Below are 16,530 nucleotides of genomic sequence, written 5' to 3'. Positions count from 1 at the left end.
ATGATCAATCGCTAGTAGAAACCAGTGATTTAGTAGCCCAACGATTATTACCGATTGCTGTTATGAACCATCATTTTTGTTATATGGTCGCCAGTCGTTCCTTATCCAACCCACACGCCATGTTTTATGTGCAAATGACTTATTAGACGAGCAGATATGTGATCTACTGATCATTTTTCGACTTGTTGAAAGACGATGATTAAAGACTTTTTGTTAGTTGTTTGAGTGGCAGATAATCGCTCATTTTCACTCGATATGGCTAATTTTTAGATGCTAATTTCTTTAGTAAATGAGCACCATATCAGGCGGGCGTCAGGGTGTGCCTCAGGCTTCTCTTCTGAGTGTGTCCCAGCTCACCAGCCATGTTGAATTTTAGCACCCAAACCTTTGTTCTCCAGGGAGTTAACCCACATCCACAGGTGTCTGGCAGAGGCTACTCACAAAGTCACCTGAATCAAGTGAGTATGTATACAAGGAAGTAGGGAGGGATAGCAGCTTCTGTTGTAGTGGATGGGACCCATTTGAGGTTTCCCCAGTGATGACTGTACGGAGTTGGATTAGTGATGGTGACCACTTTATAGTAGGCCACTCTCTCGCCTGTGGCATCTACAATCCTTATGATTTCCTATAGAATTAGTGGAACTGTGCTAGAAATTATTTATTGTATCCTCTCAGAAGCCGGTGATCATCGTCAACAGTCTGCGCAAAGAGTACAAGGAGCGGAGCGGCTGCTCGCTGCTACCGAAGAGGAGACTGGCCACCAAGAACATCTCGTTTTGTGTCAAAAAAGGTTGGTTTCAAAAAAAGTTTTTGTTTTTTTAATTTCCACAACCTTGTTGGGTTACCGAAAACTGAAGTAATAGCAGCTCCACAGTACTCACCAATTTTCCCCCAAGCATTTATTACCAATGGATGTGTTAGGGTGCCTTCCCAAAGAAGGCCTACTGTTGTTGGCTGTTTCCTAATTGAATTGGAGAATGGGTCCGGATCCCCTTCTCCCACACCATGCACTTAGAATGAGGACACAGACTATGTATCTTGCAAACAAGTCTGGTGTAAAATGGCCCAGTTTTATTATGGTGATCACATTTTATAGACAGATAAAATATAGGGTGGTAACAAATGCTAATAAGACATAGATGAGGCGGTGCTAGTGATTTAGATATTCAGTCATGCGCAATAGCATCTATATTAGTATCCATTATTATTATTCAAAAAGGTTAGAACAATACATTCTGTGCAATGATACTTTCACATTATTCCCACTGTAACAGACAGGCAACTTTCCTCTGAGAATGTCCTTGAACACTGATAAACATGTCTCTGAGGGAAATAGTTCTTGAGACAAAACATTCTTTCTAGTGTCATATCAGAAGTTTTCCAAGGTAAGCAATGTTCCAACTATCTCTGAGAACCCACCTTTGTTTATACAGAAAAAAACCAATGGATATGAATGTAAAATGCAAAGTCATACACTATATACGTCGTCAACTTCAAAAAACTAATAACTACGGATATATTTTGACAGATATGGTATTAAATGTTCAATTAAAATTGTTTACATAAGGATGTTGATACATACATAAGGATGCTAAAAAACATTTGTTATCTGCTTATGAGAATTATAGAATAACATTTATTATCTGCTGGGAACAGGTTTATTATCTGCTGGGAACAGGTTCAGTCACATAGGAGAGTTCCATAATCTCGAGACCAGCTGTATATCCTTGAACAAGTTCAGTGAAAGTTCCATGAGAAAAAGTCTTATTGTTTCTTTCAAACTTTGGATGGAAAAGGATTTATTTTTCTTTCAAACTTTGGATGGATTAACTCATTCCTCTCAGTGTCCCCCCTTTTTGGCGATGATGAAGAAATCTGGGTCCTGGACAGGATTAAATCCCAGTATGCACCCTAAACACTCTCTGACCGGCGAGGGTTGTCAGGGTGCGGATGCTTCTGGGTCCAACACCATCACCTAGAGCCACATGGGCATATCCTCCTCCAAGAAATTTCCTCATCATAACGCCAATCTAGAAGGAAAAGAAACAAACATCATTACTTATAGAGTATAAGATTTAGTCTTTGTAACTTTCTGACAACAACAGCATAATCCTTTGATTACACAATAGACCAATAAAAGAAACAACATGATCTGAAAAACTGTTTGTAGTATTCCCATGAACCATCCTCCCATACCATTGAACCAATTTGCAGGATTTAAGCTAGCTAATGCCCCTGACCACCATTTATCCTGGTCTGACAGCATCATCTCATCATGTTTTTTCCTTAGTTGTGCAATTTTATCCAGTCCTGCTGTGATTTGCACTATTCCCTGATCATTTACATAATGACAACATGTAGGGCCAACTACCTGACACATCCCGCCTTGAGCAGCAGTCAGAAAATCAAGCACCACAGTGTGCTGGTTAGTAACTACCATAAGTTGCGTCTGTACTGCTACTGAGGTGTTAAGTATATCCAGTATGTCAAATATCTGATCATCTAAATAGTCCGTGGCTCCAACTAATTTGTCCCAAGTTTGCATCACCATAAGATACAGAAATAAAGTACTAAAAAAATTTGTTGAGAGTTATAGATGGCGGAACAAACTTACAGCAGATGAGATAGGTAGGTCTGCAATAACCGAAAGAAAATACTAAACAATGGGTGAGTCTGTACAGTATACATAAATATACAGCTTAGTTACAACAAAACAAATAAAAGCTTATTATCAATACCCAAAATAACATATATATATGACAAATACCTCTCCGGATTTTATCAAAATAACCAAACCTTATTGTCTTATCACTGTATATAACAGACGTGACTCTATAACAAGGACTTTAAAAAGTTTCTGAAAAAGGAAAGTTTAGATGTGAGCAAATCTTATCTCATGGCAAAATTAAAATAAAAAGTTGATTGACACATAAATTAAAAACAGCACAACAGGTAAATGCAATAAAATCTCCACAATGTGACCTACTATGTAACCACTAGATTCACTTATAATAACCAGATAGTGAATTCACAATCTTCAGTATGGGATTCTCAAAATTTCCACTTCTTTTTAGTCTTTTTACTTTATTTTGTACCTAGAAAACGTCTTTATGATTAGATCCCACAGGTCTAATGACTGGTCGCATGGTCACATCTCTTCCTGTACATAATCATATAGTATAATACATTCACCAATAATATGAAGTAACTTGGCGCTTATTACCGATATAATATTTGGATCCTACTGAATTGTCTCTTGTTTCACTGAGATCATCACATATTACACATAAAATAACCACCATAGAAATAAAAGCAAAGTGTAAACGATACATCACCTAAGGTTTCAAAGCCTTTTTAGAATAATATATCATATGATCCTTTTTGTAATAGTAGCATTGGTATGGATCCTTTATCCTTAAACCCATCTTTTGACTGACAGGCCTCTTTACAGACACTTGGACTCTTGGCCTCAGTTATATCGCTTCTTTTAAGGCCACTAGTATCACCTCAGACATTGGCTTTGTTCTCTCCCATAGCTTTGGCTGACCTGTAAAGAAGACACCAGTACAGACAAGGACATACCTATATAGGCCACCTGTGGCAGGTAGATGACGTCCACTTACATTCCCTGAAACAGGCAGGAAGATGACAGACTATGCAGACAGGCACTTTACGGTGTTACTTACAGTAGGTTATGGCAGGTGTAGACAATACAGCCGTACACAACCCTCTCTGCTATATTTGTTGTCCCCTGGGCTGCCCAATGCGAGGATACTACACCACATTACACATGGCTTCCTTCTGTTGGTTTTATCAGATAACTTACAGTGGGATACAAGGCAGGCGGCAAATAGTTATTGGATGCCATCTTTACCCTGTACTTCTTCTCCATCCGTTGGTCTCACAGCTTGTCGCTGATTGTCTCTGGAAAAGACTTAAAAACAAACAGATCCACATCTCCCCCTCCACCTGTACACTATGTACGGTTACCTCAGGAAGAGACCGGAAGCATCTCCCCATTCCCTTGTACGCTTTGTACGCTGTTACCTTGGGAAGAGCATAGAAACCATCACCAGCTTCATTCATCACCCTTTTGGCATCAGGGTTTGTCTGCGTGAACGTTGCGTCAGCCGCTCTATGGCATCTTTTTTTCTTCTTTTTTGAACAGTGTTTTTGGTAAGCCCAGGGACCAAACAAATCTCTAATTTGCCAATTAACCCATAATGGTGGGCTTCATATAGACATCTGCACAGTTACCTTCAACCATCCTACATGTCTCAGTGATTGTCCTCACCTCCAGCTTATGGCAGGAGCGGTTTCTGCAGTGGAACGTCACTCTGCATGGCGGTAACATATATCCTTGCGTCTTGTGTCATCCATTTTGAAAAGTCTGAGATAATCTACAATGAAAACTTTTAAACTTTCATTAATATTTGGGCTTTCAATTACATTTTCATCTTTCACAATTTAAAATATCAAAATTGGCTACTCCATCAAAATGGGCTGCTATATATATTGGGGGGCATAAGGAGTGCAGACTGGAGCCATGGATATGGGTTTGGCTTTACTAGGGATAAAACAATACATATATATTCATGAGCTAGTCTGCCATAACCCTAAAAATAAAGACATTAAAAAAACAATTAAACATTGTACACTTGTCCCATATTAACCTTCTTTTGATTAAAAAAATTAAATAAATCAGCTGAGATGAATATTCCTTCAAGTTTTTTTTTTTTTTTTTGTTTTTTTTTTTTGTTTTTTTTTTTAACATCCTTGAAGTTACAGAAGATATCAGCGCTGTGCTCTTATGCACCAGACTGTAACCTTGGACAGTGGCACACATACTTATTAGGATAGATGTGTACACATATATATATATATATATATATATATATATATATATATATATATATATATATATATATATAAAAACACTTGTTAAATAAAGTTACATAGAAATATATATTACAGTAGTAAGTTACTACTCCTTAGAAATATCATACGTTGGGGACACACACTTAAAGAAAATCTGCTTACAATATACCTTTGTCTAACTTTCTTCTCCATCAGGTAATAATATTCATTAATAAATGTGCAAAACAGTTGTTAGACTCTATCGGAGAATCCTGTGCCCGCCCCCTCAGTGACACTAAGCAGTATGGGCGGAGGACAGAAATGCCAGGAGTTAAAATGGCCACCGGACTAGATAACCGGATATAGGGGTGTTGGCTTAGGGCATGGTTTTGAGACGTCACAATTATAATACAGACGTGGATGATATGTGGGAGTGGTTGGCTTTCAGTCGCCATCTTTGAGGGCTGATTACAAAAAAGTGGCGTAGCTAAATAAGCAAATGTTCCACGGTCGGGACAACAGAAAATGATCAACATTTTGTAACACGTAACATACTTCCAAAGCGGAACACCAGCTTAGTAAGACTGGCTGAAATACGACAGTATATAATGTAGGAGCGTACATTACATTACACTAACAGCTCTGATTCTTTTTTTTTTCCTAATGCTGCTTGCATGTTATCTGCAGCCCTCAGAGCTGGTTGATGGCCTTGTACAAAACATAACAAATAACACACATTATGTACTTTGTATGCTGCTTCACTACGCAGCATTAATTAACCTATTCAGCTCTCTCAGTACTGTATCTAGCAATGAGCTGGACTGTTCTCTTTGTCTGAGTACGTGGCTTTGTACTTAGACACTTACATGGCAATGTACACTATTTGAGGTTAGGCTGCCACCTCCACAAAAGGCATTCTTCTTACTATCAGGTAAGGGGCACTTTAAATCAAAGTAACTACTTCAACAGCTGACCAAAGGGAAGATTCCTGCAGAACAAAGGGTCTATATGCCACCATTGGAGGTAGGTTGGCTTTTGCAGGATCTGGGGTTTGTATACAGATATAAACTGGGTACAATGGTGTAACATAATGATGTGGCTTGGGTCTGCCACACACACTACAATATTCTGTCTTATCTAGATATTGTTGGTAACCGGCACATGACATGTCCACCCATTTGGACCTGTGCTTCCCATCCATTATCAATTATTAATCCTCCCCTTGTTTCTTGGACTTTAGTCCAAGTATTGGGGTTAAACACAGCATCGTGTTGGATGTTAAAATATTTCAACATTGCTTTTGCCCTTTTTGCTTGTTCTTTGCCATATCGGCAGGTCACTATGTGGGTTGCAGAAACCCCTTTTGACTATGTGGGTTGCAGAAACCCCTTTTGACTATGTGGGTTGCAGAAACCCCTTTTGATTCTGTGTGTCCCATTTTATATTACTTCGTGATCGTATAACAGGAGGCACCCAGAATAATCAACTGATGATTTCCTTTCTTGTGTCCTGTACACTTATGACAGGAGGCACCCAGAATAATCAACTGATGATTTTCTTTCTTGTGTCCTGTACACTTATGACCACGGATCACTACCAAAAGCTGGGACTTAGAATATTCCACGGTTCAGGGCTTCCTTCTCTTATGTTGAAATACACTCTTGCTGCTATGTAGATTGCAAAACAAGTTACCCCAAGTATACAGAGGACAGTAATTAGCATATCACAGATCTTTCCCTTGGAAACAACCAGACCACTGTCCAGCGTCCTTGTATAGTTAGGCTACTAGGCTCATTCCAAAGTGGTTTTAGCACTGGCACTGTTCCCACCGCACAACGCTCCGTGTCTATGAGGACCTGTGACAACCACGGCCGGGCTCTGGGTAACAGTTTTAGCCTGAATGAGCAATTCTTCGCCTACTATATACTATCCCTCACAGGTTAGGACAAACAAACATAGAACAGCCAACAAGAGGAGAACAGAGTTCAAATTAACACGCCTATCGTGAGTTCACTTTGATAACTTACTCTGCAGAGGTAGGTAAGAAAAGATGTGAAGGAGGAGAGCACAGAAAAGAGCAAACAAATTTTTTGCTCTTACCTGGCCAGGTTTTGTGGTCTCCTTGTTCACCCCTCTCTCTCCTGGTACAGCAGTGTAGGTCATCCGATCTCCCGATGTAATGGGCGTGTCCCTGTTCGGGCGCCAATAATGTTAGGGTGCCTTCCCAAAGAAGGCCTACTGTTGTTGGCTGTTTCCTAATTGAATTGGAGAATGGGTCCGGATCCCCTTCTCCCACACCATGCACTTAGAATGAGGACACAGACTATGTATCTTGCAAACAAGTCTGGTGTAAAATGGCCCAGTTTTATTATGGTGATCACATTTTATAGACAGATAAAATATAGGGTGGTAACAAATGCTAATAAGACATAGATGAGGCGGTGCTAGTGATTTAGATATTCAGTCATGCGCAATAGCATCTATATTAGTATCCATTATTATTATTCAAAAAGGTTAGAACAATACATTCTGTGCAATGATACTTTCACATTATTCCCACTGTAACAGACAGGCAACTTTCCTCTGAGAATGTCCTTGAACACTGATAAACATGTCTCTGAGGGAAATAGTTCTTGAGACAAAACATTCTTTCTAGTGTCATATCAGAAGTTTTCCAAGGTAAGCAATGTTCCAACTATCTCTGAGAACCCACCTTTGTTTATACAGAAAAAAACCAATGGATATGAATGTAAAATGCAAAGTCATACACTATATACGTCGTCAACTTCAAAAAACTAATAACTACGGATATATTTTGACAGATATGGTATTAAATGTTCAATTAAAATTGTTTACATAAGGATGTTGATACATACATAAGGATGCTAAAAAACATTTGTTATCTGCTTATGAGAATTATAGAATAACATTTATTATCTGCTGGGAACAGGTTTATTATCTGCTGGGAACAGGTTCAGTCACATAGGAGAGTTCCATAATCTCGAGACCAGCTGTATATCCTTGAACAAGTTCAGTGAAAGTTCCATGAGAAAAAGTCTTATTGTTTCTTTCAAACTTTGGATGGAAAAGGATTTATTTTTCTTTCAAACTTTGGATGGATTAACTCATTCCTCTCAGATGAAAATGTAATATTGGAGATTATACCACTGCTTGAGTCAGCGGAATAGGCACCTCTACAGTCAAAGATGGCGGCCATCCTCAAGCTGCATTATTCCATGCACACACTTTAGGGGTGAATGACTAAAATACTTGAGCTGTGCAGCAGCTGCCAGACCCTGGCATTAAACAATAATGCAGCATGCGTCCCCGAGTATCTTCTTTTCAGCCGCTATGGAGGATGGGCGGATATGGAGACGTGCCCTAAAGAACTGGATTGCACTCATAACTGATGTGATTGGTCAGTAATAAATCCTGATGTCTCTATATGACAGGTGAGGTGCTCGGCCTCTTAGGACCCAATGGTGCTGGGAAAACCACATCTGTGTACATGCTGGCAGGCGAGGAGGAACCATCTGCAGGAAACGTGAGTGTCCTCGGTGTGGGGAGGAAGAGTCAACAGGAAAACACAAAGCACCAGTAATAGAAAGACCACTCAGCACATGTTGGGGGGATTCAATGTCTGTATGTTAGTTTTCTGATGTAAAAAAAAAAAAAAATTAAATATCACAAATTTTTTTTTGCCTTATTTTGATACAAAAAAAAAAAAACAACTTGCTACTTTTTTTGTCCTCAGCTGCATCTAGCTTATGTAATATGACGGGTCTGGTGTAAGAATTAATAACAACCCCCCCCCCCCCTTCCCCGCTTTGTGTTCTCTGCAGGTAGAGCTGTGTGGGGTCGGATCACCGGACTCCAAGAAGACGGACGAGTCCACGGCCTTCCTTGGCTATTGTCCTCAGATGAGCCCCTTGTGGCCCAGCCTGACAGTGAAGGAACATCTAGAGATTTATGCTGCTGTGAAAGGCCTGAGGAAGGAAGACGCGAACACGGCCATCAGACGGTAAGTAGTGTCCATTATGTCAGGGCAGGGGACCCACACGTTGTATCAGAGTCCCACCTGACACGCTGTAGTTATACCAAGCCCTGTATACTATACACTTTAGCCTTGTGTTGTATGACAACAGGATTTGTTAAAACGAAACTTCATTTAATCGGTGACCAGGGTCGCCTAGATGGGGCTTCACCTGTCCCAAGATGGTTAAGGGGCCCAACTGCTGTGAAGCCCCGTCCAGGTGACCCTATCAATCGATGAAATGAATCAAGTGTGTGTGTGTGTGGGGGGGGGGGGGGGGGGGGCGGCGGCGTTGGGGTGACAGTATTACTTAAGAGATGGTATTGTGAGGGAAGTTGCTGTTGGTTTTGTATTATCCTGCAGAAGGGGGAAAAAAAAAACATGGCCGCTTTCTTCCAGAAACAGCATCTGAATTAGCTGTGGGTTGTGTCTAATGCAGATAAGTTCTACTGAAGTGAATGGGGATGAGCTGCAATGCAACAAATAACCTGTACAGAAGTTTGGTATATTTGTAGTACTTCTAATCCTATACAATGTTATTACACAGACAGATTATACAGTGTGAGGAGGAATCTCATAGCTGTATAGTGTATTCTGTAATTGTGGTATTGCTATCCATCTGCTACACCACACCACATTGTATCAGGCACCTACTTTTCATAGTAACTTGCACCTATTTAAATTGACCAGTAGAGGGCACCATAGCTCTATGTCACAGTGCAAGATCATTGACTGACAACAGAGAAGGTAGCGGTCTTCACAGAATAGCTGACCAAATGTTAGGGCCCTATTCCACCGGACGATTATTGTTTGCATAATCGTTAACAATTAACGATCTCAAACAATCACTATTGCGAAAGACCTGAAAATGTTCACTCATTTCCATGGAACGATAATCGTTACTTATGATCGTAATTGCGATAGTTTTTTCTTCGCTATTGCGTTCGTATCTATTGCGAACGACCGAACGATGTCTTATTCAATGCGAACGATTTGCGAACGAGCAACGATAAAAATAGGTCCAGGTCTTATAAAGCGATCAACTATTTCTCGTTCGGTCGTTAATCGTTAACTGCATTTCAACCGAACGATTATCATTTAGATTCGAACGATTTAAGGATAATCTGAACGATAATCGTCCGGTGGAATAGGGCCCTTACCCAGGTCAGCATGATTTATTGGTAAGGGGAAGTCCATCTTAAGGGGGTTATCCTGGATTAGTAAAACATGGCCACCTTCTTCCAGAAGCAGAAACCCTCTTTCCTCAGTTTGGGTGTGGGGAGTTTTGCAGCTCAGTTGCACTGAACTCTTTAAGATCAGAGATCCTGACGTAGGGGCTGGTGGCAATGGATCAGAACTTAAAAATCACTTTAAAATGGTGCGTTCACACCTACAGGATCTGCAGCTGATTTTCTGCAGCAGATTTCATTTAAATAACTGAACATAGCATTATCTGCCAAAGACAGGAATGGATTTTAAAAGAGGAGAAATCTCAGTCTTTCCTTTATAACCTGAACTCTGTTTATAGTCTGTTTCTGGCTTTGGCTTCAAATCTTTGGCAGATAATCTTTCTGTGTAAATGGACCCTAAGAGCAAGAAGGGCTTTCAGCCTTAGGGTGCCTTTACACCTACCGACTCGCAGCGTTAATAACGCTGCAAGTCGGCTAGGTCCTGGCAGATCACTGTCAGTACATACACACAGTGGTCTGAACGACCGCTGCGCGTATGTAAATCTGCTGGCCGCTTAACCCCTTCTGATGCCGGCTCCCGCTCCGCATACATTACCTGTCCTCGCTCCACGGGGTCCCACGTCCTGCGCTCCCGCCTGGCCAATCAGTGGCTGCGGCAGGGCAACACACTGATTGGCCGGGCGCGAGAGCAGGACGCCGGGACCCCGTGGAGCGAGGAGGTAATGTATACAGAGCGGAGTTGGGAGGCGGCCGGCATCAGAAGGGGTTAAGCGGCTGGCAGACTTACATACATGCAGCGGTCGTTCAGACCGCTGCGTGTATGTACTGACAGTGATCTGCCAGGACCTAGCCGACTCACAACGTTATTAACGCTGCGAGTCGGTAGGTGTGAAGGCACCCTTAAAGAGTCAGTGTCATAGAAAACTTCTGACATGTCGTAGAGGCATGTAAAAGGTTTACATCAATCTGGGTCTAAGGGGGAGATTTGTCAAACATGGAGTAAAGTAGAATTGTCTTAGTTGCCCCTAGCAACCAATCAGATTCCACTTTCCATTCCTCACGGATTCTTTGAAAAACAAGATGAACTCCGATTGGTTGCTAGGGGCAACTAAGACAATTCTACTTTACACCCGTTTGATAAATCTCCCCCTAAGTGTTCAGACCTGTACTGACTGTCAGACCGAGAAGCGGATTGCAGCGTGGTTCTCTCCCCGCTCATTCTGTGTCTCCATAGACTTACATTAGTAGCCCTCCTGATCACATGACACAGAGCTGGGAGAGGAGCGTGCTTAGTGCAGTATTCTTCTGGCTCGTTCTCCGAATCAGTAGGTGTGAACACTCAGCCCTGGGCCGATTAAAACTTTTGACATATCAGAGAGACCTCATAGAGACTTGTCAAAAGTTTATTATGGTCACAGCGACACTTTAAAATGACTGACAGGATGGAGTTATATGAGGAAAGTTACACCAAGTATATTAGAAAGTTGCAGAAACTTCTTAGTTTAACCCTTTAATTCATTCTCTGTCTCTTAGTGTTGCTGACGCTTTGGAGCTGAAAGACCAATTGGAAAAAACGGCCAAGAAGTTGTCTGCGGGAGTGTGCAGGAAGGTGAGGGCCGTGCTGGTCACATGGGGGGGGGGGGGGGGCACAGATCATTCCCACTCATACAGGAGAGAGTGCAGAAAATCCTCACAAAGTTTCAGGCAGTCAGGATGTGGGGGTTCACACCCCACTGATCGCTACATTTTTTTAAAGTGACGGTAATGCTGTGACACAATGTTGATGCTTCTACTCTGATTATTTGTAAGACAAGGAAAAAGGTTCAGTATAACTTGTTGTCTATTGACTGAACTATCTGCTCAGTCAGTGTTGAGTCCAGGGGGCGGTCTCGGTCTCATGTAATGTACCAGGTGTCAGTCATAAGGAGAGCCTCCCACCTGACTCTTTAGTCCAGTCACCATGGTGTTGCCCTGATCTCGCTCCATTGCAGGTGTGTTTTGCTATCAGCATGCTGGGTAATCCCACCATTGTCCTCCTGGATGAGCCGTCTACTGGTCTGGACCCCAGAGGTCAGCAGCGTCTCTGGTAAGAGAAATAGTTTTCCTTAAAAACACCCTTACCTGGCATTTCAACTGCCCCCCCACCTCCATTTCTTCTTACATTGAAGGAGAGCCATCAGAGCGGCATTCAAGAACAAGGAGCGCGGAGCGATACTAACCACCCATTACATGGAGGAGGCTGAGGCCCTGTGTGACCGGGTCGCCATTATGATTGCTGGGAAACTCAGGTAAGCCAGAAGTTACAGGGATCTTCCAGGACAGTGATGGCTAACCCTGACACTACAATTCCCATCACACCTGGGCATCCAAAGATATGGCTTCGGTTGCTCACGCATGATGGGAATTGTAGTTTTTCAGCAGCTGGAGTGTTAAAGTGACACTGTCACCCCCTTTTTGCATTTTGACTGCTCTCCACAGGTGTAAAGGGTAAATGTAACAGCTTTCATTTCATATCACACCTCATGGTGTTTGTTCTGGTAAAAAGTTGTTTTTATCACCTTTTGGATTGGTATATGTGGGTGGGGCCTCGCTGCCTCTGTGCCACATCGCCCCGCCCCGGGGCCTATGCGGCAATGACGTCCCGGATGGGGGCGGGGCTAAGTGGTGCTAGGGGCGGAGCGTGTGTGGCACAAAGGCCGTGAGGCTCCGCACACGTATACCAATCCACAGGTGATAAAAACGACTTTACCAGAACAAGCACCATGAGGTGTGATATTCCTCACCAATTCCATAGTGTGAACTGACTCTTAGACTGATGGTATAAAGGTGTCTAACCTGGGCACTACAGCTTGCAGCCGTGTCAGATGGTCACAAGCATGGCCTAGGTGTGGACTGCAGCCATAAATCCAGAACTAGACTATATCCCATGTATAGGATCCCACCAGAGGGGGAGACACCACAGCTGCCATGTTCTTCATTGCTTGTATGTTAATCTGTGTAACACACTAATGGCTGCTTTCTTCTCCAGATGCATCGGCTCCATACAGCAACTCAAGAGCAAATTTGGCAGAGACTATCTGCTGGAGCTGAAAGTAAGAGACTCCCAGCAGCTGGAGGCCATCCACAGGGAAATGATCCGGCTCTTTCCTCATGCAGCAAGACACGACAGGTCAGTGTTGTCAGGGGTCACCACCATGTTCCTGTCAGTGAACAGACACTTTCATAGCTGACTGTCCTGGTCATGTGATGGAGTAGTTGTCCCCTATATACACGGCTGTTTTCTCAACATGGTGGGGGAGTAAGCTGCAGCCAGACTCTTGTGGTGGTGGACGATCTCACAGAGTACAAAAAGATTGGAGAAAAACAGCAGAACCTCTGGCTCTGGCCGACTAATGTGGAGAGATTACATAGACTTGTATGTATGGATTAGAGTCACATACTGGAACAGCTTCTGTTTTTCTCATCTGTTTCTATAGGTTTAAATTAAGTTTTCTTCTGATGACACTTTCCCTTTATAGCAAATCTATCACTAAACATGACTAAATACATTGATATAGTAGGAGTGTTTGTGCATTGGTGAGTTGGGTGCATCGTCGAGATGGGTGATGTCCCTGTTGACCAAACGTGTGTATATAAAACTTATTTTACATATTTAGTGATTTGCTTTAAGGGTAAAAGATTTTGACCAGTCACAGGAGGAGACAGTGTTATTGGCTGCTGACAAGAGCGCAGGACAACATACATAATATCTATATTATCGCCCATAGATTCTCCTCTCTGCTGGCATACAAGATCCCGAAGGATGATGTGGGCACCCTGTCACACGCCTTCTTACTCCTGGAGGAAGGTACAGTCTTTATCCTTATAGTAAGATCCTAACTAAGAAGATCCCATCAATGGCCGAACATGAAATACAATATAATAGCCACACTATATGCATACATGTATTATACATCCTTGTGCACTGGCTGTGTATGCTAGTGTAGTTATCCCATACAAAGCACTTGGACGCTATTATATTATGGTGCTATATAATATATCTGGCTGATTAATACTGCTTTCCGGTGTAGCAGCACAGATAACACACACACCTGATCTATAACTCTGCTGCTTCTCTTCCACAGCTAAGCGGGCCTACAGCATAGAGGAGTACAGCTTCTCCCAGCCCACCCTGGAGCAGGTAACCATCTTACCTCTATACCAGCCTAGCTATAGCTCTTTAAGGCCCTATTACACGGGGCGAGCAATCTATAACACTGTTATACTTACCTCTCCATGCTCCCCTGTTGTCCTCCTGCTGTGTCTGTGTCCTGGGATTCTGTAGCGGTCAGGGATGTAGCAGGACAGTGCAGGGGGTGGAGAGGTAAGCAAAACTACATCTTAATTTATATATATATTTTTCAATATCGCAATGGTTGCACAGATATCGCTATCATTGTCTGTTGTGCTCCACACGCACAATTAGGGTAGGTTCACACTGAGGAATTCTCACGGATAAACTCCACAGAATTCCGCCGGGTCTATAGACACCATTCTATGGGCCAGCTGATTCCACATTCCACCGAAAGAATTGACATGTCAGTTCTTTCGGCAGAATCAGCTGGCCCATAGAATGGTGTCTATAGACCCGGTGGAAAGGCGCGAGTGCATACAGCCGGCGGAATTCTGCAGAGTTTATCCGCGAGAATTCCTCAATGTGAACCCACCCTTATCCAGCAATGTAATAGGCAGATTGCCGCCTGCTTACCCCGCAGGTCAGGCCATGTAGCACGGCCCTTGCTGTTATGTTGGGCAGAGGTGTAACAAAAAACTTCCAGACCTGGTACAATACCCCATAGGGCAGTTCTGTTTTTGTTGCACACATTACATACAGTAATACATAGCGGCTATATATTGGGCATCAGTTGTTACCGTGTCCTCACTGTTCCCATCTCTACTCACCAGGTATTCATTGAGCTGGCCAAAGAGCAGGACATGGAGGAGGCAGACGGAGGCTTCAGCTTCCAATGGAAACAGCTGAGAGCAGAGAAGATATAAAGGTGTGAGGCGATGGCCCTGTATGTCTATAGCAGGGGGGGCATCTGTACCCCACAATACCAAAGAATGTGACAAAGTCATCACATGTGGTGAGCGATCCTGGAACCCTGAACCGCACATCTGCCTAGGATGGTGAGAATGAGCGAACTGCTGTAAGAACTAAGCAAATCTGCCATTCAGGACACTTGGAAAGCAGAGAGGCAGCTCCCCGAGGACATAAGGTACTAAAAGAGAGTTATTTATCCATGTGAAGAGGCTGGACATCTATATACTTACCAGAAATGTATAGGAAAATGCTCTGCATGTCCTGTCTGTGATGGCCTGAAGGAAGCTAGTTATATACCAATAAGCAGGACTGACAGTGACACATCAGTATATAATACAGAGAATACTCAGTACTGAGGCTCCATGTGCTGTACTGACTTATATACCTCTCTATATAACAATATAACATGATGAATTAGGTTTTATATCCTGTAATACTAATGAATAAACCTGCTGGACGCCACTTATCGGTCTGCTGCTTGTCCTTCATCTGATCAGAATCGGTTTCCTAATCACAGTAACTGTATGAGGGGGAATGGAGTATTGTCAGTCCAAACTGTATGTAACATCGTCCATCATATCCACAGTGGCGGTCTTTGGCACCAAGCACCCCAAGCGATCGCTTGGGGCCCCCAACATCCAGGGGGGCCCCCACGCCCCGCTCTTGTGCTCAAGACCGCTGGACAGGGCCGCTGCCCCGCTCGCTGCTGCCATCTGAACTGTAACTATGAGCACTCGTAATGAGCGTTTATAGTTACATGCAGCAGCACTGACAGGGCGGGAGACATTGGCTCCCTTCCTGTCAGTCACTCTTGTGGCCACAGGAAGGGTTTTCCCTGCGGTCACAAGTGGCAGCTTTGTCCTTGTGGTGCCGGCGCTCCAGTGACATCACTGGAGCATCGGCGCCAGGACAAGGGGAGTGCGGCCTCTTGTGATTGCAGGGGAAAACCCTTCCTGCGGCCACAAGAGTGAAGAGAAGAGGAGACGCCCGGACCCAGGTGAGTATAAGTGTTTGTTTTATTGTATTATATACTATATGGGAGGGGGAGCACACAGGGGTCTGGTTAACTGGGGGAGCGCACATCGGGGGGCTATATAACAGGGGGAACACACAGGGGGGCTAACGACTACTGGGGCTTCACAGAGGGGTCTATATACTACTGGGGGCAGCACACAGGGGGTCTATATACTACTTGGGGCAGCAGAATGGGGTCTATATACAACTTGGAGAGCACACAGGAGGTCTATATCCAAGTGGGGGAGCACACAGGGGTGATATCTACTACTGGGGGAGCACACAGGGGTCTATATACTACTGGTGGGGCACACAGGGGGTCTATATACAACTTGGAGAGCACACAGGAGGTC

At 43.2% G+C, this 16,530-nt stretch overlaps 1 protein-coding gene across 3 annotated transcripts in view; it reads left to right on the top strand.

Annotated features, from left to right (window-relative positions):
• LOC138772331 (ABC-type organic anion transporter ABCA8-like) overlaps window positions 1–15,625 on the top strand; it is a 58,432-nt gene extending 42,807 nt beyond the window's left edge. The window contains exons 31-40 of one of the 3 annotated variants that reach the window (XM_069952646.1): window positions 676–790; window positions 8,310–8,401; window positions 8,700–8,878; window positions 11,614–11,689; window positions 12,072–12,166; window positions 12,249–12,368; window positions 13,109–13,249; window positions 13,848–13,927; window positions 14,205–14,260; window positions 15,025–15,625. In XM_069952646.1, coding sequence (XP_069808747.1) covers window positions 676–790; window positions 8,310–8,401; window positions 8,700–8,878; window positions 11,614–11,689; window positions 12,072–12,166; window positions 12,249–12,368; window positions 13,109–13,249; window positions 13,848–13,927; window positions 14,205–14,260; window positions 15,025–15,117 — 1,047 coding nt within the window. In that variant the 3' untranslated portion in view covers window positions 15,118–15,625. Of the gene's footprint in view, window positions 1–675; window positions 791–1,274; window positions 4,664–8,309; window positions 8,402–8,699; window positions 8,879–11,613; window positions 11,696–12,071; window positions 12,167–12,248; window positions 12,369–13,108; window positions 13,250–13,847; window positions 13,928–14,204; window positions 14,261–15,024 lie in introns of those variants that run through there. The other 2 variants (XM_069952647.1, XM_069952649.1) reach the window with 2 other exon arrangements.
• Window positions 15,626–16,530: the final 905 nt, after the last annotated feature.

Source organism: Dendropsophus ebraccatus, chromosome 14 (genome assembly GCF_027789765.1).
Source record: "Dendropsophus ebraccatus isolate aDenEbr1 chromosome 14, aDenEbr1.pat, whole genome shotgun sequence".
NCBI classification, from domain to species: domain Eukaryota; kingdom Metazoa; phylum Chordata; class Amphibia; order Anura; family Hylidae; genus Dendropsophus; species Dendropsophus ebraccatus.
This window is presented reverse-complemented; position numbering and strand designations above follow the sequence as displayed.